At 42.3% G+C, this 20367-nt stretch overlaps 1 protein-coding gene across 1 annotated transcript in view; it reads right to left on the bottom strand.

Moving 5' to 3' along the window:
* Positions 1-270: 270 nt before the first annotated feature.
* LOC105495033 (SDS3 homolog, SIN3A corepressor complex component) overlaps positions 271-20367 on the bottom strand; it is a 55582-nt gene continuing 35485 nt past the window's right edge. Inside the window, exons 11-12 of the mRNA XM_011764167.3 lie at positions 19768-19852; positions 271-16611 (exon numbers count right to left, since the gene is read on the bottom strand). Of these exons, the coding sequence (XP_011762469.1) occupies positions 16513-16611; positions 19768-19852 (184 nt within the window). The 3' untranslated portion in view covers positions 271-16512. The remainder of the gene's footprint in view (positions 16612-19767; positions 19853-20367) is intronic.

Below are 20367 nucleotides of genomic sequence, written 5' to 3' on the forward strand. Positions count from 1 at the left end.
GAAATTAACAATAACTACTAATAAAACAATTATAACAATATGCCAGCATTACTACTCTTGCATTTTGGGGTCATTACTAAAAGCAAAATAATGAATACCACCACCGCGATACCTCGACAGTCAATCTGATAACCAAGGTAGCTACTAAATGATTAATGGGTGGGTAGTGTCTACAGGGTGGAGATGCTGGACAAAGAAATGATTCACTTCTTGGGCTGGAAGTAACAGGACAACTCAAGACTTCATCATGCTACTCAGCACAGCACACAATTTAAAACTTATGAATGGTTTATTTCTGGAATTTTCCGTGTAATATTTTTGGACCATGCCTAATAGTAGGTAACTGAAACCATAGAAGGCAAAACTGCAGAGAAGGGGGGATTACTACAGAAAAAATATAGCATGGATTGAGCACAGGACTTGGTATAGGGTAGGTACTGTATAAATGTATACTGTAAAAACCGCTGAATGAATGTCAGCTCAGCCACGGATCATGGTTGTTTATCATAGCAGTGTGGTATAAAGTATTTTTAATTACACAAACTTTGAATTATACCAGCAAACAGCTTGTGAACTGTATGACATTCTCTCAGCCTCAGTTTCTTTATCTATAAAATAGGAACAATATCGAACCTGGCCATTTTTAAAGGAAGATTTGAGATAATACACTGTACCACACATATATACAACTGTTACAATAGGTAGCTGGTCAGGTATGAGCAAGGCAAGAGAGAGCTCCCCCCACCCACCAGGAATGTCAGACGACCATCAGGTGATAGCTTGGCAGTTTCCTGATTGTCTAGCAGTTGTCACACGAAAATGAGAATAGGTCACAGCCGGCACCAGCAATTCCCAATAGATAAAAACACCTGAAATTGGTAATCAGCAGCTTTCAGGATTAAGCAAGTGGGCTCGAGCATTTGCATTAAGAGGCAAAATGGTGAAATATGACCTTCCAGGGGCATTTCACAGGCAAAGGGAAGAAAGCCTCAGGTGAGCATGCATACAACTGCTTAAACACACTGCGCATGCTCACCTCCCAAGTGCAAGGAGGGCACCGCACATGCGGAAAGAATGAAAGGAAAGGGGTGAGAGATGCTGGAAGTAGGCCACCCTATAAAGTCCTAGGATCAAGGTTAAATGGGCACTTGACCTCCAAAGTGCCCGCTTGGGTCTCTTCCAAGTGTACTTTCCTTTCTTTCCTAGAGTTTTTTTTAATAAACTTCCACTCCTGCTCTGAAATTTGCCTGACTCTCTCTGCCTTATGGCCCTCCGTCGAATTCTTTCTTCTGAGGAGGCAAGAATTGAGGTTGCTGCAGACCCATATGAATTCACCACCAGTAACCTGGATATTTGCCACCCCTAACACCACTACATATATTGTACATTTATATAATTACATATTTATATAATCATTTGACAGATTACTAGACTGGTAAGCCTGGAAAATATGGCAGAAAAAAGACAATAAGGTTTAACAGAAAGGTCACAAGTCTTACAACCGGTCCAAATTGAGTTGGAATGTAGTTCTATCATTTAGCAGCTCAGCTACCCTGGGTAAATTACTTAAACTCTTTATTTAGTAATACCCACCCTTTCATAGAGCTGTTGTAAAAATTAAAGATAATAATCAGTATTTACCATATGCCAGACATTATGCCAAGCAATTCGCTTACATTTTTGCTCACTTAATTTATGTAGTGTGCTTAGTACTGCCTGGACCATAAGAAGTGCTCAAGAAATAGGAGTATTATTACTAGTACATCTGAATGGCAACAGTGTATTTAACATTGCTTGGGAGAACCAGTAAACAAAATGGAGAAAGGTAGGCTGGAAAGAAGTATAATTAAGTGGGTTAGCAAGTAAGTTTAGTGTACATGGAGAAAATACTGGGTAAAGTTGAGGATCAAAAGAGGCTTAAGTGATAACTTAGAACCACATTAGAAAACTTTTTCTGTAAAGGGTCAGATAGTAAATATTTTCAGTTTTGTGGGCCAGTCTCTGTTGCAACTACTCAACTCTGCCCTTGTAGTGCAAAAGCACACATAAATAATGCACAAAGTAAGGGAAGTAGCTATGTTCCAATAAAACTTTATTTACAAAAACAGGTGGTGAGTTAGATTTGGCCTGTGTGCCATAATTTGCTGACCCCTTGCTTAGAATAAAAAGACAATGACATGCAATAGAATAAACGTAAAGTGTGCTGTTCAGTTCAAGAAACCAACTGCACAAGCACTTAAACTCAGCATTTAAATAAAAAATCAGGACAATCAGGGGGTGTGAGTTGTCCTGAGTTACCAAAACAAAAACAAAATTACTAAGGTTATTTTCATCACACACACACACACACAAAAATCTACCCTAATCTGTTCTGAAAACACAATGCATAAATCAGTTTTGGCTAAAACAATGTGAACTGAAGCCTGTTCAACTGAGGTTGGGGATAAAAGACCCAACCAGAAATGGCATGTATGTTTCATGTGGTGTGTTCCCCACTTCCCAGTCAATTCTCAGTGGCTTCCAGGAACATGCATGGAAAAGGATTCTGATATCTCACATCTGAGCCTAGAGGAAATGATGGCCATGATTAATTACTAATGTCTGCCATGGGTACAAGGGGGAAGAGTAATGGCAATTGTGCCACATAATTGCCATTCTTAAAAATCATATTGCAAGAAGGATAAGCAGTAAACAAATGAAATTTGTTGCCCCACATAAGTTGTATAATTCAAAATACAATTATCTTTAAGACAGGAAGACACTTTCTAAATATTAATCTAATCTCACTAATAATGGACATGGCAAATCCAAAATAGCTTTTATTACAGTGGCAGCAGAGGGTCTGACTCGGTCACCTCCAAATATTCTTCCCAGCACTGCATGAGACTGATTTTTCAGAAGGCCTCATTGTGCTATCACAGCTGTGTTCCAGGTGGCTTAGTCTTCCCAACAGCTCTGCTTTGAAGACGTCATGAATATTTAAATATACTTTAGGCTACACATTTTTCATGCTTCTCAATTCACCCACAGTCCAAAGGTGGGTTTTGTTTGGCAAGAAGCTTATTTTTGAGATGTGTGTATTCCATATATATGCATATAAACCTACAGGCATTGTGTTATATACAGACATTCAGACCTTCAAGGTGCAGGTATGTAAATTCCTTTTCTTAAATCTTGACACTTAGCTCTGAAATCAAAGTTTGCAGTTAAAGGCCATTGACGTAACTTCAGGCACAAGTCAGCAGCTTTGCAATAAGTAAGGATGTACTGATTATTTGGAAATGGCCTACTAATGTTCCCACTGTAATTATTCAAAGACAGTGACCTCAGAACCACGGTGACTATGAGATAGTCAATGAATCACAGAAAGTCCCAAAGAGAGGTGGGAGCAGGTGTGGCATGACAGCTGAGGTAAAAAGTGTTGGGTAAGCATTTTAGGAGGCTGAGGCAGGCGGATCACTTGAAGTCAGGAATCCAAGACCAGCCCCACCAACATGGTGAAACTCCGTCTCTACTAAAAATACAAAAATTAGCCAGGTGTGGTGGTGGGCACCTGTAATCTCAGCTACTTGAGAGGCTGAGGCAGGAAAATTGCTTGAACCTGGGAGGCAGAGGTTGCAGTTGAGCCGAGATCACGCCATTGCACTCCAACCTGGGCAACCAAGAGCAAAACTCCATCTCAAAAACAAACTAACAAACAAAAAAAAAGTGTTGGTTAAATACACATATCTGTTTTCCCCTTTTCCATGAAATCCCACAAAAAAAAAGGTTTTTTTTTTTCTTTTTTTAGAATTAAACCCACCAGAATAAAGAAATTGGAGAGAAAAAAATTGTAGAAGCTGAATGTAAATTTAAAAAACACAGCTGAATCTTAAGCTGACAGTGGAGAAAACTGAGAATCACAGATTAGCAGCACCAGGGACCTCGAGACATGGAAGGGGAAGCAAAGGAGTTGGTTTAAATTCAGTTTAAGAGGCTCTCAGATCCCTTGTTCCCTACTTCACACAGCAAAACTGCCTGGATCCTAACCTGGCAAAATACTGGAGGTTTCTTCTGTAGAGAGAGTAAAATAAAGAGTCTCTGGATTAAGGAACTCTAGAATAGGATACTATTATTTAAAAAAAAAAAAAAAAGGAGAGTATAAAAATCAGGTAATAAAAATAGCTCTTAGAAAAAAATTGTAAATGCCAGAACAAAGGTAAAACTCAGAAGGGTTAGAAAATAAAATTCAGAAAATCTCACAGAATGTAGAGTAAAAAGACCAAGAGATGGAAGATAAGAGATAAAAGAAAATATGAAGACTGTTGTAGGAAATATAAAATCCAAGTAACAGAAATTTTTGAACACAAGAACAGAGAAAATATAATTATCCATTACATTAGTTATCCAATGCTGCATAGCAAATTGGCCCAATTACTCAGCAGCTTATAATAACAATATTTTTTATCTTACCCAATTTCTGAGGGTCTGGAATCTGGGAGCAGCCTAATAGGATAGTTCTGGTTCAGGGTCTCCTGTGAAGTTGCAGTCACATTGTTGGCAAGGGCTTCAGTTTCATCTGAATGCTTGACTGGGGCTAGATAATCCACTTTCAAAGTGACTCACTCACAGGGCTTCAAGAAGCCTCAGTTACCAGCTGGATATCGGCAGGAGTCCTCAGTTTCTTGCCACATGGGCCTCCCATAAGGCTGGTCAACATGGTCGCTGGCATTTCCCAAAGCAAGTCATCCAAGACTGCACTATCTTTCATACCCCAATCTCAGAAATGACATACTATCATTTCTGCTGCAGGCTATTGATCAGAGAGATCAACCCCGGTCCAATATAAGGGTAAACTGCACAAGGGTGTTGTGACTACCAGAGACAGGATCACTGGAAGCCATTTGGAGGCTGGCTATCACATTATATATATATTCCTCCCCCAGAATATAAGGGCATACATTTTCAGAAATGAAAAACCCTCATAAGCACTGATTCTTTCCAGATGATAAAAAGAAAGGAAAAACTCCTAACTGCTTAGCATAGTGGGCCCACACCAAGGCCCAACATCATGAAACTTCAAAACACTGAGAATGCTATGGGCTTCCAGAGATGTTAAGAAGTCATCTAGAAGAATCAATAAGCAGAATAATTTCAGACTTCTCAAGGGCAACATTGGGAGCTAAAAGCAATAAAACAATGTCTTCAAACCTTGAAGAAAAATGTCCAGACTAGAATTAAACCCACCAAAATAAAGGGCATTGCAGAAGAAACAACCAAATTTTAGTGGATGGAAAGCAGATTAAACACAGACATGCAAACATCTGCGTCTTAAGACTGACAGTGGAGAATGCCAACAATAATGAATGAACAGCAAGAGGAAATGAAATGAAACTGAAGGAAGGAATGGGGTGGTTAAAATATACTTTAAGTGCCAAGCACTTAGAAGAACAGAATGAAAGTCTTTTCAGTCTTGCTTGGGAAGTGGCCGGAAATGTGCTTTAACAAAATGGGGGAGTAAAGTAGAGAAACAGGAAGACAAACAAAAAATGAAAGATTCAAACCCAAAGAAGGGATAGGGGAGCTCCAGCATGGTGGTGCAGGAACTCCAGAGTGACAGCTGTGTGCCACGCCAGGAGGAACCAGTCCAGTGCAGAGCAAGTTGGGGTTCTCAAGGAGGAAGCTTTTTCAAGGTAACAAAATTGATGGAATAGCTGGTGCATCAGAATGCCTTAGGGGGAGAATTTGGACATTTGGTGAAGAGTTTAAGGTCGAATTAGTAATAACTACATAGACAACTAAGCAAACAACAAAAAGGAAAAAAAAAAGACAGTTATTAACTTCTGAGGGGAAAAGCTGTCAAGATAAAGCAATCACAGTGTACAACACGGCTCAGCTCCGACTAGCATTTACATAGCCGTAATAACATAAACGTTGAATACTGACCTAATCAAAATCCTGAAATAACTATATTGGGAGAGCGAAGGATGACCCCACAGTGAGAATTTAGTAGATAACGCCTGGAACTGAAATATCTAGCTGCAATAATAAGCAGACTACTTAGAAATAGATACTAGATACCAAAATAATCAGCCAAAAGAGATACAATCCCTGGGAGGGGGAAATAAAGCAGAGGGCAGAGGGCTACTCTATTTTGTGGCCAACTTTGTGGAACCTTTGACTTTCTGGATAGCCTTCGTACTACTATGATTTTAGAAAGATATTGATATCCTGCAATGAGGAGGAGGAGGCAGTAGCTAACCATTCCTTCATTCAGCAAGCACTCAGTGGGCACTTACAATGTACTCGTGTTGGGAGATTTGGAGGAAAAACGAAAAGACCCTGTCCCTGTCCTCTCTGGCTCACAATCCAGTGGGTATCTCCACACACCCAGAGGGACAGCGATTCAAACTCTTCTCTGGTGAGAAGGTTAACAAGGCGCAGAACAGATGCCTGGAGATCTGCTTGTCTCGAACTAGTCAAGCCACTTGACTAATGGCTTCTGTTGGCCTTTCCTGGATGGCATACCCTTGGAAGTTCACGATGGGCTTATCCTTGAGGCACAACGGGACCTGCCTGAGCAGGTGGGGCAGGAGTTGGGGTAGGCAATCCCCGCGATAACCATGCCCACCCAGCACGAGCAGTCAACAGCGTGGGCTACATTTTCTTTTTGTTTGGTTTTGGGGATGGGGTCTGTGTCTCCCAAGCTGGAGTGCAGTGGTGCGATCATGGCTCACTGCAGCCTTGACCTCCCAGGCTCAAGAGTGGCTAGGACTACAGGTACACAGGCCCTGAGTGGCTAGGACTACAGGTACACAGGCCCTGAGTGGCTAGGCCCTGAATGGCTAGGACTACAGGTACGCAGCACCACGCCTGGATAATTTTCATAGATACAGGATTTCATCATGTTGCCCAGCCTGGTCTCAAACTCCTGGGCTCAAGTGATCCTCCCACCTCAGCCTCTCGAAGTGCTGGGGTTACAGGTGTGAGCCACCACACCTGGTCAGGTTATATTTTCTAAAGCACTCAAGTGACCTACAGTTTGTTTGAAGCACAATAGTTATTGTATTGTTGTGCTTCCATGACTTCATTTAATCTTGACAACAAACCTTACATTATCAGTCCCACTTTCTAGATGAGGAAACTGGAGCCCCGAGAGGTTACGTGATTTGCCTTAGTTCACACAGCTTGTAAGCAGCAGAGTTCAATCCAAATTCAAACCTGTCTCAAGCCCCTGCCTCTGAGTCTCACAACTGGATTTCTTTTCTCCATTTAGATTGTTGAATTGAGAGTTGCAAGAACTGAGTTCTAGTTTCTGTTCTACCCTTAATCAGCTGTGTGATCTCAGGCACGTTCCTTCCCTTCTCGGCGTCTGTTTCCAGAGGTGAAAAATGGAAGGGGTTGGCTAAGATGACAACTAAGGGTGCTTTATGCTTTGGCCATCTATATTAGGATGAGGGAAGCCACGGGGGAAAGGGAATGTGTGAACGTGGTGCAGAGGTGAACACGTCCCTCCTCAAGCCTCACTTTCATTATCTGTAAAACGGGAATCACGAAGACACACATCACATGGCAGTTTAGTATATTAAATACAATAATGAAAAGTACTTAGCCCTCACCCAAACACGTCCTAAGTGCTCGATAAATGTCAGCCCTTATTTCTTCCTAATATGCCTGCAGGGCTCCACTATGCTTGGATTCCCATAAGCTTTCACTTCTGGGAAGGTCAAAGGACCATGTTTGAGAGAAGAGGACTGATCAAAGTAGGAGAAAGGGAGTCAGGTAAAATTACTGTCTAACAGGAATGTGTGCTGTTGCCCTTTATTGGTTTTACATATGAGTCAGTTTATGGATACTTTCAGGAGCATGTAAGTGTGAAATTGAAAAGCGTCACTGCAGGACAGCCATGAGCCACCACCGCACTGGTGACAGAAAGGGGAAGAAGAGCAAGCAGGGTGGGCACAGTGGGAAGAAGAAAGGAGAGAGGCAGAATGGAAAAGGCGGCGAGTCCTCGATGGGAAAGAGCAAAAAGATAACCAAATAGGGAGCAAACAGCTTTTAAAGCTCAAGGCTTGTGGCCAGGTGCGGTGGCTCACACCTATAATCCCAGCACTTTGGGAGACTGAGGCGGGTAGATCATGAGGTCAGGAGTTCGAGCCCAGCCTGTCCAACACGGTGAAACCATCTCTACTAAAAATACAAAAATTAGCCGGGCGTGGTGGCACCTGTAATCCCAGCTACTCAGGAGGCTGAGGCAGAATCACTTGAACCTGGGAGGTGGATGTTGCAGTGAGCTGAGATTGTACCACTGCACTCTAGCCTGAGTAACAGAGCAAGACTCTGTCTTTAAAAAAAAAAAAAAAAAAAAAAAAAAAGTTCAAGGCTTGTGATGTATGTTAAACACATGCTACTATTTGTCTTTTTGCTCAAGCCATTTCCTCTGTATGGAATTCCCATTCCTGGTCATAGACACCGCTCAAGGCCTGCCTAGCTTTCTCTGAATCCCCCGAAAGAGCCTAGAACATTACCTGACATGCAGCAAAATTCAATAAATGGTTTTCGAATTGAATGCAATGATGAATGTGTTCCTCAAGCTTACGATTATTTACTATTTCAAGCAGATGAAGAAACACTCCAAACAATTGGCTGCAGGCGACCAAAAGATGATCATGGCAAAGTTCCCTGTCTTGTTTGGGATAAGAGTGAAGATCTCCAGGGACCCGTTCTGTGGTGGAAACACTTTGTTCCAATAATAATGAAAACAAGAATAACAAGGAAAAATAAATATGTATTGCCTTTAGTCCCAGCTACTTGGGAGGCTGAGGCAGGAGGATCGCTTGAGGCCAGGAGTTTGAGGCTACAGTGAGCCATGATGGTACCTGTGAATAGCCACTGCACTCCAGCCTGGGAAACATAGTGAGACCCCATCTCTAAAAATGTGTGTATGTATAATGTGTGTGTATATGTATGTATGCATATGTATAATATATATTACACACATATGTACATGTGTGTATACACACACACACACACACAGAAAAGACTATGTCCCAAACACTATTTCTAAGTACTTAATCCATAATAAAGTATTTAACCCTCAAATCAAATCTGTGAAAAAGTAGCTGTTGTCAGCCCCATTTTACAGTGGAAACTGAGTAGGGTGACCAACCGTCCCAGCTTGCCCCAGTCTGACGGGGCTCCTGGGATACAAGACTTTCAGGACTAAAACCAGAAAGAACCAGGCACACTGGGATGGGGATACCCTAACACTGAGGCACATAGAGATTAAGTAAATGTCCCAAGGTTAGTAAGTGGCTAGGCCACGACTATGAACTCAGGGCCTTCATCACCTCCGCTGTGCAGGTACAGAGACAAAAATGAACCCACGAAACCACGGCAGTGTTAAGGTATTTCCATCCCAGTGTGCCTGGGACTTTCTGGTTTTAGTCCTGAAGTCTCCCATCCCAGGAGCTGTCCACTATGCTTTCCAGCATGCAGCCTGGCATAAAGAGGTCCTCAAATGATTGTCCCAACCGTATTCCAGCTGTAGTACTGACTAGAGCCCTAAGACCACGGGAAAGTCATTTAACATCTCTGGGCTGCAGCTGTTTTCATCTTCAAATGAAGGGCTCAAACTAAATCAGGAACACTAAACGGGCTCCCTTGCTCACAGCAGAAAAAACTGATTGGGCCACTGTTTCTTGCTATACTGGAACTTGGGCCTCAGAGTCCTTCTCACCCCTGCACCTGGGGCAGTCCTCACCCATTTGTAGGTGATGCTGAGCATGGTCTCTAAAGCCAGCAGCTTTACCTTCGTAGTCTGCTGTTAGCTAAGGTAGCTTTCCTGAAATGGTTCTGATCGCTTAGGATCTGGTACTCAGACTACCATCCAAAGAGAGGAAGTATACAAATGGCCACAGCATCTGCAATGGTAGGGACAGTCTCCATAGACTGGCAGTAACCATGTCCAACCCTGTGTTACGTACTCCTCATAGTACAGCAAGGTGAATGAGGGCAGCGACTCTGGCTAGACTGCCCGGGCTCTGAATCCTGGCTCGCCATTTACTGGCTGTGTGACCTTGAGCAAGTTACTTAATGTGTTTCTCAATTTCCTCAATTACAAAACGAGGACTGTAACTGTAGCTACCTCATAGGATTGTTACGAGGATTCAGTGAGTTAACAAAATACTTAGCACAGTAGGTGCTGTTTTAAATATTTTTTTTAAATTTCATTCCTACCAGAAGGAAATTGGGGCTGTATGTGTTAATATTAGAATCCTCACAAACATATCTGAAGTAGATATGATTTAGCAGATGAGGAAACTGAGGTTCAAAGAAATTAAGTTGCCCAAGGTCACACCTAGCCAGCTTAACAGTAAAGCCAGATTCAAATCCTGATTCCAAAGCTTTTGTTCTTAGCCATAATGCCGCCCTGCATCTCAGTAAACACTTGAACACTTATGAAAATCATCGGTGGTGAAATAAAGGGGATTCTTGATTACCTGCAGGGGCTTGCTAACCTGTACTACACTCCCGCGTTCAGTATCTGCTTGTTCCGTACCGGCATTGCTGACTCCCAGGACCTGGGGCACTGTTTTCCTGACTGGCTCTGAGAATGCCACCTACTTTACCCCCTGCCTGTCCACACCACTGGCAGACAGAGGTGATGCCAACAGATTTGAGCATCAGCCTACGGGAAAACACAACACACTGTTAAGTCTCCGACTTCTGAAAAATAGGAGAGAATCTTTAATATTCAGGTTATTGGTCTTCTTGTATCAGTAAAGTGAATATTTTATAGATCTGTATCTTTCAGGGAATTGAGTAAACACAGATTAAAGAAAATGACTGAAGGGATTAAGCATCTCGGTAGCTATGCTATCTCTTATCTACCTCTCTCCTCTAGGGATCCTCCTAAACCTATCTTTTTGTCTTAATAATCAGTTATTCACAAAAATATCTATTCTGGTAAACACCAGAGTTTCTAAAGCAAATGTATTCCTCACCATATATATTATGTCCAAAGGGAGTGAAATGATGTGTTTCTAGTTCATTCCACCGGGTGCTTTTTAAAAGCAGGAAAAGTGCTTAGCCTTCCCAAGGATGGGGCTTGGAGTTCCTCAAATGATAGTCAAAGAAGCCAGAAATTGGTTCTAATCCTGCCTCTGCCTAAAGACTGCACACTCCCGGTTTGGCTGGTAAGCAGGTCGCCAATTAGAACTGAGCAGTTTCAGGGCAGGTGACATGGAGCTGAGGTATTCTTCCATTATAGTGCCTTTACAGGAGGGCATGCCATGGAAAGGTCCACCAACATCAGAGCATCAAGATGCAGAAGGCCAACTCCACATTGACATTTTCAGAAACGAATTCAATGGCTCCAACTCCATAGATGATAAGGCAGGGAGGGAGGAAGTGATCTGAAAAAATACCGATACATGTTTTCGTCCAAAGGCTCTCCTGTTGCTTATTGGATAAAGCAGTTCTCATCAAGACCAATGAGCTGTTCCCATTCCTTTTTAGGATGGTTGTATTCATGCAGGATCAACAGAAAGCAAGCTCTTGGCTGGTCACCATGACTCTCAACTATATTGCTGAGAGAGAAACCCAGAGTTATCAGGCAGGGGAAAGGGTCCTGGCAAATAATAGTGTTTGTACTTCTAGCATTTTGCTCTGGGAGCATGTGTGTATAGTAGGTGAAAGCAGATTAAAAAAAAAAAAAAAAAAAAAAAATCCCAGGGAAGCCCTGAAGAAAGGTGGAAATGTTGAATGTAATTTTAAGAGATTAAGATGGGGAAGGACTGCAAAGTATAGTAGTTAGGGGAAAACCTGGCCTGGAAACTTTAAATCCAGACTGTTACGTACTGTGCGACCTTGGAGAATCACCTCCTGTAATTCAAGGGGTCTGTTTCCTTCTTTAAAAACTGGTGAGATACTTGCTTCATGGGTGACCAAAATAATAATTGATTAATTAAATACTGGTGAGAGCAGCAGTGTACTCTCCTTCATTTATTATGAGGCTTAAACAAGGTAACACAAGGGAAGGGCCCAGCACCCAGAACATGCACTATTACTCACCAGTTTGCCTTGGCACATCATACCCTAATATCATTTGCTAACATTTACAGAGTATTTACATATGAGGCACAGTGCTGAGCTCTGGGTTTCCAGAATTAAGTCAAGGCTTAGATTGAGCCAGCCTTAAATTTGGGAGTTAGTACTGCTCCAGAGATTGTGAAGATCAGTAGAAAGTGCCTCCCATGAGGGGTTTAATACAGTGCCTGGCATACACAAAGTACTCAGGAAAAGGCAGACTCTGTGACATCAAGGGCAAGCCCCATTTGCCTTGGGAACAATGGTGAGGGTGAGCAGGCTGACCTGAATCTGTTTTTCCCCTCCCCATTTAGTCATATCCTTTGCTGCCCACTCTTAGCATTCCTGGTCAATCCCTAGCCTATACCAGGTACCTAGCTCTTCCAAAACAACCATGGAAGGAAGCAGCTCAAGAGCGTGAAGGTTAAGGTACTTAAAACAGAGAAAACTAGTCGGGAGGAGTAGCTGAAAGTCAAAGGGGCTTGTGGGTTCTGGGAATGTTATTTCTTGATCTGGATGCTCTAATAGTTACATGGATGAATTCACTTTGAGAGATTTCAACAACTTCTACAATTAAAACGTGCACACATTTCTGTTATAATTCAAACATTTTAAAAACAGGAACCACCCCTCTCCATCATCTAAAGCATAAAGCAGTCTTTCCCAAAGAGGTGCCACAACTGGGTCACAGGTCCGCCAGGTGGGTCACCTGTGGCAGCACCCAGGCTTGTCGGCTGACCCCGGGAGCAGCACAAATACCATCACTGTTTGGTTAAGATTGGTAGGCACTACCTCAAGAGCCAGGAACAATATCCTCCTTAATCATGCACCAAATAAATGAACAATATCCTCAATCGAAAGTTTATTTCAAGGTTGTTTTTCCACCCAAGATCCATTTTATTCACTTGATTTTTAATTAGTTTTATCTGCAACAAGAAGAGAGTGCACAAACATTTAAGGGTCAACACCCCTAGATCGCTCTTTACAAAACTGAGTATTAGCCTGACATCATTCTATATCTTACTCTTCACTGAGAATTAAATGCCTAGAATATCCCTTCCTCTGCCCTAACTTCCTTTCCCCATAAGCAATGGATCAAAAACCTAAAATAAATTTCTATCACTTATCAAGTCAATGGATACAATACAGACTTTATGCTGGTTTTCTCTTTGAAAGTTTATTGTTTTCTTTTTTTAAAAAAAACCCTACACCTTTTATATTTTACATTCACCTCTCAGAATATTTAATGGTACCCGTTAACGATGTTATAAAAAAGACTACCAGCTGCTTGAAATGGCTGCAAATTTATCATGTTCTGGCATTAAAGTGATTTCAACTCTTTGGAAAAATTGGTGTAACAGTAAGCACCGAGATTTCAAATTCCCAGATGAGAAAAAAAAAAAATTAATCAGGAGGAAATTTATTTAGTAAAAATTCAAGGCTAAAGAAATGTTAGAAGGAAGCCAAAACCAAAAAACTGTAAAAAATACAATCCTCTCTCCAGAATTAGGTTAAAAAATACAGTCAACTCCACTTTAAACTCCATATTTCTTAGAAAAGCCACCCAGTCCTGAACACAGGGTCTCATACACAAATACATGTAGCTTGATTTGCAGATCAGCCTCTGGGATCGATCTTACACTGGCCCCAGTTAGAAGTTCAAAAAGAAAAATTAAGTTAGGTAGTCAGACATCTACAAATACCAGTATCCGCATGAATGAAAACACCCTGGCTTTGGTATGGCTACAGAAATCCATCTGGAAATTATTCCAGAGGACATGGTTCAGGGAAAATGGGGTAGGCAGGGCATGGGGGGAGGGGAACACACAAAACCTCCAAGCAGAGATAAAATGAATATTGGAACACACCGCAGCAAACACTGTACACAGACTTGAGGCAGATGCCTCGAACACAACACATACACAGGTTCTTGATCAGAATGGTCTGATTCAAAGTAATCACTTGCAGGATATAGTTTAAACTTGGAAATTCATCTGGTGCCCTGGGGTCTAGTGAGAGAAAAGATCTTTTGGAATAATGGCCACCCAGGCTAGAAGCTAACCTCCTCCTCATCTAGAAACCACAAAGTGTGTTTTCCCCTTTAGTTAGGCTTCTGCCCACCAGAGAAGTAACCCCATCTACTAACAGGAAGGCTGCTTCTGTTCCTGGTCACCACTGAGGCCTGTCAGAACGGTTCAACTGCTGATTTTTCACCTCTGGGGTGACAAAAGAAAAAGATTAAGTCCTCTGGGATTAGAAATGTAATTTACTATGCTGATTCTCAAATGGACTTCTCATCTGCCCCCATTTTCACTAGGCCCAATTAAGGGTTGTGAGGACACCGAGAAGGCAGTAGTGGAGTCGAGACTACGACTAAGGGCGCCCTCAATACCCTCAAAAGTCAGAGAGGAGAGAAGGCAAAAGTGCCCATACCCTGGTCTTCAAATAAATAGTTGCTTCACAAAAGCACAGAGGTCCCACCAGAGAAGGCCAGAAAGAGGCAACTTGTTGCTGCTTCAACGCAGAACCCCAGTGGTTATCAATACAATCCTCAACAATAAAAACAAACTTTGGTATACCGTTTAGGACAAAACACATGATCATTGAAAAACCCCACCTTCAATGGAAAAATACATGAAATACATCTAATTTCCACCACACGGCACTACATGAAAACCAACAGCTGCATGATATGCGACGTGACATACACATCATATGTGTAACAGTTCAAGACGGGGAAGTCCTGTCTCACAGCCAAGGCTAACAAACAAGAACAGGTGAAGCCTGTGTTTACAATGGGCTGGGTTCACTGTAGTAAACATCATAGCAGTCGGGGGTTGGAGGGCAGAGAAGAAACACAGAACCCCAGGCAACTTTTGATAATAGCGTCATTTATCCTGTTTTCTAAATAAGACTCCAACACCAGAAAAAAAAAAAAAAAAAAAAGAGGAAAAAACAGATAAATTAAAACAAAAATCTATCTGTATAAGTCCTGTATAAGTCTTTACTTGTACAAGTCAGTAAGGTTTGGTCTCTGTAGAGCCAGAACTTCAGAGAAGGTGATTTAATTGTCATCACAGCCCCCCAACTTGCTATGGGGTATGTACATCAAGAGACAACATGAAGAGAATCACTTGAGACCAAATGAATGAATTACAAAGAAAGATTTCCTAGAATGTGTAAGTTCTACTGATTGCCCATAGAGACGCTAACAGTTGCTCTAACCCCCAAATGTTTAAACATCTCAAGATGGCAACACGAGTACAGAAAACCCCAACACTCATCACCCAATGAATCATTTCTCCAATCATGGGAATGAGGGAAGGATGTAAGAAAGGCTGTTTCATCAGGACTCATTAAGGAGGGTGTCAGTCCAGAGGCAGCCACAGGAGAGCTTTCCTTGTCTTCAACCTGGGCCAAATGAAGCTATGAGTGCTCAGGAATTGACAACAAAGTTCTCCGCAGGTTTGGAATGGCCAATGTACAATAATGGCATCAGCCACAAGAGTGAAACTTGAATCGTGCATGAGGGTCTATAGATCACTGATTATTGCACTATCAAACTCACCTCCCACCCATAAGAGATTACCCAGATAATCAGCCTGTGGCACCTACTACTACTGCCAACTTGGGAACAAGGGAGAGGAAGGAATTCCAAATGAAAACTTCTGAAATGACCACTTCTTATTCCAGCTTAAGCTAGAACAAATGTTTGAATAAATCACCTGCATTAAATAACATTTAAAATATGGTACCTTCAGCACATTATAAATATGAAATGTCCCCTCCCCAAACCCCATTTACTTCAGTGCACATAGTCAGTCTCCCAGGCAAGGTTTTCCATCACTCAGCCAGTGGAATGGATGGCTTGCGCCAGATGTCACACAAAGCATTTATTTGTCCGAGAAGGCTGAGAGCCAGGAGACTTCATCTCCTCCTGCTAGGACCTCTGCCCCAAGCTTCTGGGGAAATAGTGAATTGGGCTCGACGGGGAAAGTAGCTACATAATCCACTAATCAGATTCAAAACACGAAAATGCACTGGAGAGTGTATCCCTTCCTGCTCTTCTCCATGATATAGAGACCTAAAGATAATAGAAACAGCTGTCCCTTCAAACTCAGAGGTTTTCAAAAACAAGTATAAGCAAAAAATAAGGAAATAAAAGGAAAGTAAATCAAACCCCCAATACTCCTGAAAAGTAAAATAGTCTCCTGGTGACCGATCTCTGGAAGAAGTTGAGGCAGAAAAGACTGACAAAGTTGGAAGTGACCAGCCACAAAAGTGTCTTAAGGAATCCACGACAGTGCTCTCCATTTCCAAGGCTGAGTAGCTATTCCCGGAAGTTAACATTTTTCTATTAAGAAAACAAAACAAAACAAAACAGAACAAAACAAAATAAAACCCACTCCAGAAAAAGGGTCAAGAGAAGAGCACTGCAGAAAGTCAAGCAGCTGAGCGTCGGCGGATCACAAAGAGCCCGCGCTGAAGCTGGCCCAGGTAGATCCTCATCTTGGTGCTGTCACTTGTCTTCCTCACCCAGATCTGCAGGGGAGTGGAAAGGGAACAAGATGAGAAGTTCAATACAGAACAGCAAATCTCCCACACCATCAAAATATCGGCACGAGTGCGACGCAGGCACAAAGCTGGTAGCCTCTTGCTGGAATAAACTGTCTCAACTTATGAGGACTTCATAAGCACCTCTGACCTCGGGCCATCTAAAGGCATGCCTCTGGGAACAGGCATCGGCCTTGAACTCACTTCTCGGCCATCTCTCTCACACCTGTGATTACAAAAATGGAAAGCACTGCAACCTTGGGTTCCATTTCTGCCTTGATCTTAAAGATGCTTTTAAATTGGGTTTGATTACTGCGTTATCAACACTCAAGGGACATCTTTTCATAAACACAAACTTTCAATCAAATTTGGAAGTATTTTCCTTGCCCCAAGGGACTTCCACATTATATAACCTCTGGTTTCCTGGCAATGAAGGCTAATGGTTGTGCAGAAAAAGGGGGGGAAAATGCCAACAATAGAAAAATGCCCACTAATGAGCTAAGGCCCAATTAGGATCATGAGAAGGTTGAAGCACTTCCGAGAGTCCTTCCCTCCTCACCATATCCCTCTCCCCCAGACAGTATCAGATTACAGTGCATTTTACAGGGCAGATGCATTCTTCCATTGAATTGAGAATGAACTCTTGCAACAGGGGACTGCCAGGGCTGACAAGTGCACTCAATAAGGGGCATCCTAAAGCCATGGGTGAGAAGGGGAGCTGCTGCCAGTCACCTGACCCCCTGAGCCAGGGTTACTGAGCTCTGTGTGCCAGACACTGTGCTGATAAGGCTGAGCTTTTTCACCCGCAAGACACCCTATGAAATAACTACTATCATTGGCCCCATTTTAAAGAAGAGGAAACCAAAGCTCAGCAAGGCTGAGTCACTTATCACGATGCGAATTCTGGTGTCTGACATCAAAGCCCCCGGCTCTTCTCTACCAAAGCAGTCTCTGGCTTCTTCTTGCCTGTTTTTCTGTAACATGCAATTAAATGGAGCCAAAAGCACAGTGTTTGGAAAGGTCTGCATCTCACCCAAATATACAAGTTTAGAGATTTATCTCCTCCTTCCTGGACTCAGTTTTCAGGTTTTAAAAAAGCTTATTCTCAGTTTCATCTCAATTTCTTTAATGTGATTATTGAGCAGTAGAGACTTTAAAGTCAAATGCACTGGCTTAAAAATTTAAAAAGTTAAAGACCTCACATGAAACTAGGCCTCCAAGGGACCTTGCAGAATCATTTTAAACCAAAAACTGATCCCAAGAAAAGCTAAGTCAGGGAGTCATCAACACACTCAGAGCTACCCACCAAACCTGCTTGGAGTCAAGCTATGCTAAAGCCAAGTAGCTCCAGTATCACCCAGAATTTGATCTGAAAAATGAGCTGGAAGACTTCCAAGAAATGAGAACGGTTTCCCCATTGCCAGAGTTGCATATCTTCAGTGCACTGAAGCTTCTTCCTTCCAGAAGACATGTTTCAGTGTCACCATTTGTCAGATCTCACTGACACTCTATTATGTCAAGACGTGACAATATTCGGCAGAGAGAGAGAAAAACAATCTAACTTACATTTCTATTTTTCTGAAAAATCTTGAGGTATCACAGAGAATAATGCACTGGTTCTGAAGTTAGGGTCAGGTACTAGAAGGCCACAGGGGCTGGCAGAACAACCCAGCCAGCCAGGTGCAAATGCTTATCATGAAATCGTGACACCTCTTGGCTGAGGAACAGGTCTCTCTATTAGCTTCCCTGTTCTGGTTCTGACTTGGCTTGAGGGAACTCACACAGATCCTCAGCCCAGAGAAGAATGGCATTCATTTATCTAGAAGGCTCTCCCTAACTTCTAAGTAAACAATCATTTTGCAAACTAGTCACATTTCAGGGCATTTTCAATTCAGGAAGCTGGAAGAATAGAAGAGGCTTAAGTTATTTCATAATCCAGTTTCATTAGATTTACTGTGCACTGGCACAAATAAGTTACAGAGGGTAGACACATAAAAATCAATTTCTTTGCAGACATTTGTGGACCGATAAAAGATCGAGCCAATCCAGCTATTAAAGTTTTTAACTTTTTTTAACTAACAATATAAGTTACACATTGTGGACATACTCCTCATGAAGGGCCACTTGGAGAACTCAGAGGGCAGTCACATCATCCTCAGGTGTAACCCTCTGAGTTGACTTTAAAACCAGACCCCATCCTGCAGGAGTGTCTCGAGGAGACCAAAAACCAAGGGCATGAGCCTGGCAACTTGTTTTGAGGCACAATAGGACATCTCAGCTAGGAAAGATGGCAGGCAAGTGGCGTGTGGATCATTTCAGGTCAGCACTCATTTAGTGAGCACTTACTGGGTACCAGACCCTGTGCCGGGTGCCTCACTTAATCCTCACGGCAAGAAACAAATCTACTGGTATGTGTGAAAGTTCTAGAGAAACAAAACCAAGATGGAGTATGCTCCACAGGCAAGCTCCATTCTCAGTAGACGGTTACCTTAAAAAGCAGCAGGAGTTGGCTGGGCACGGTGGCTCACACCTGTAATCCCAGCACTTTGGGAGGCTGAGCCGGGTGGATCACGAGGTCAGGGGTTCAAGACCAGCCTGACCAACACAGTGAAACCTCATCTCCACTTCAAAAAAAATACAAGTTAGCCGGGCACAGTGGTGGGTGCCTGTAATCCCAGCTACTCAGGATGTTGAGGCAGGAGAATCACTTGAACCTGGGAGGTGGAGGTTGCAGTGAGCCAAGATAGCACCACTGTACTCCAGCCTGGGCAACAGAATGAGACTCTGTCTCAAAAACAATAAAAATTAAAATAAGGAAGCAGGAATTGAATGTACAGACACCAACTTGCTTTTTGTTCTTTCCTGGAATCTAGCTCTGCGGTTCCCAAATCAGTGGCTGTACAGGGAGTTCACAAACATCCCATGGAATAGACAAATCTGCATACGTTGTAGTCAAGCAAATGTAAGGGGTTTTCAAGGATGATTTTGACAACGTGCAATTTCTGCCTGACTTTAGAATCTAACCCACATAGAAGACATGACTCTACTGTACTTCCTTGGTGGCACTTTCATTTCAGGTTTGTCCTATCAACACTTCGCAGTACACGTTTTGCTTTCCTAAAGGTGAGGAAGTATGGTTCCCACCTCATTGGCTCCTACAGAACTGATCACGCAGCTCAGTTTCTGGTTGTCCTTTGACTCCAGATAGATGGCCTGGCTCTTGTGGTACCTGACGAAAACAAGGCACATATTTTTAAAAAGGGAAGGACAGAGAGAGGAAGTAAAAGCCAAACAAAATGAAAACACCATCACAAAAAAAAATTATAATTAAAGAAATCTTAGTAATTTACATTTGAGGACTAGCCTGGATTTCCAATGAAGGTTAATTTAAAGGCTTCCATCCTTAGATGAGAAGACCACCTAATCTTCTTTGGGATCTACAGCTTACACTCCTTGGTCCCTCTATGGAGGGGAAAAAAGAGGCTGGGGAAAGGGTTGGAAAACTATATATTTTTCCCTTTTTTTGGACTATATGACCCAGTACAAAAAGTAAATTAAAATTTTTTAAATAAAAACTCTGTCCCCCCTTTCTGGCCCCACCCCAGAACACTGAAGAAGGCTGGATAGACAAAACAAATAATAGGCTTCAGCAACTGTTATTTATTTTCTATTTGTCCAAGTCAGTCACCAACAAGGAGGAGGGCTGACTTCAACCGTTTAGTCACTCATTCAGAAATACTCATG

This window comes from Macaca nemestrina, chromosome 10 (genome assembly GCF_043159975.1).
Source record: "Macaca nemestrina isolate mMacNem1 chromosome 10, mMacNem.hap1, whole genome shotgun sequence".
In the NCBI taxonomy this organism is placed as follows: domain Eukaryota; kingdom Metazoa; phylum Chordata; class Mammalia; order Primates; family Cercopithecidae; genus Macaca; species Macaca nemestrina.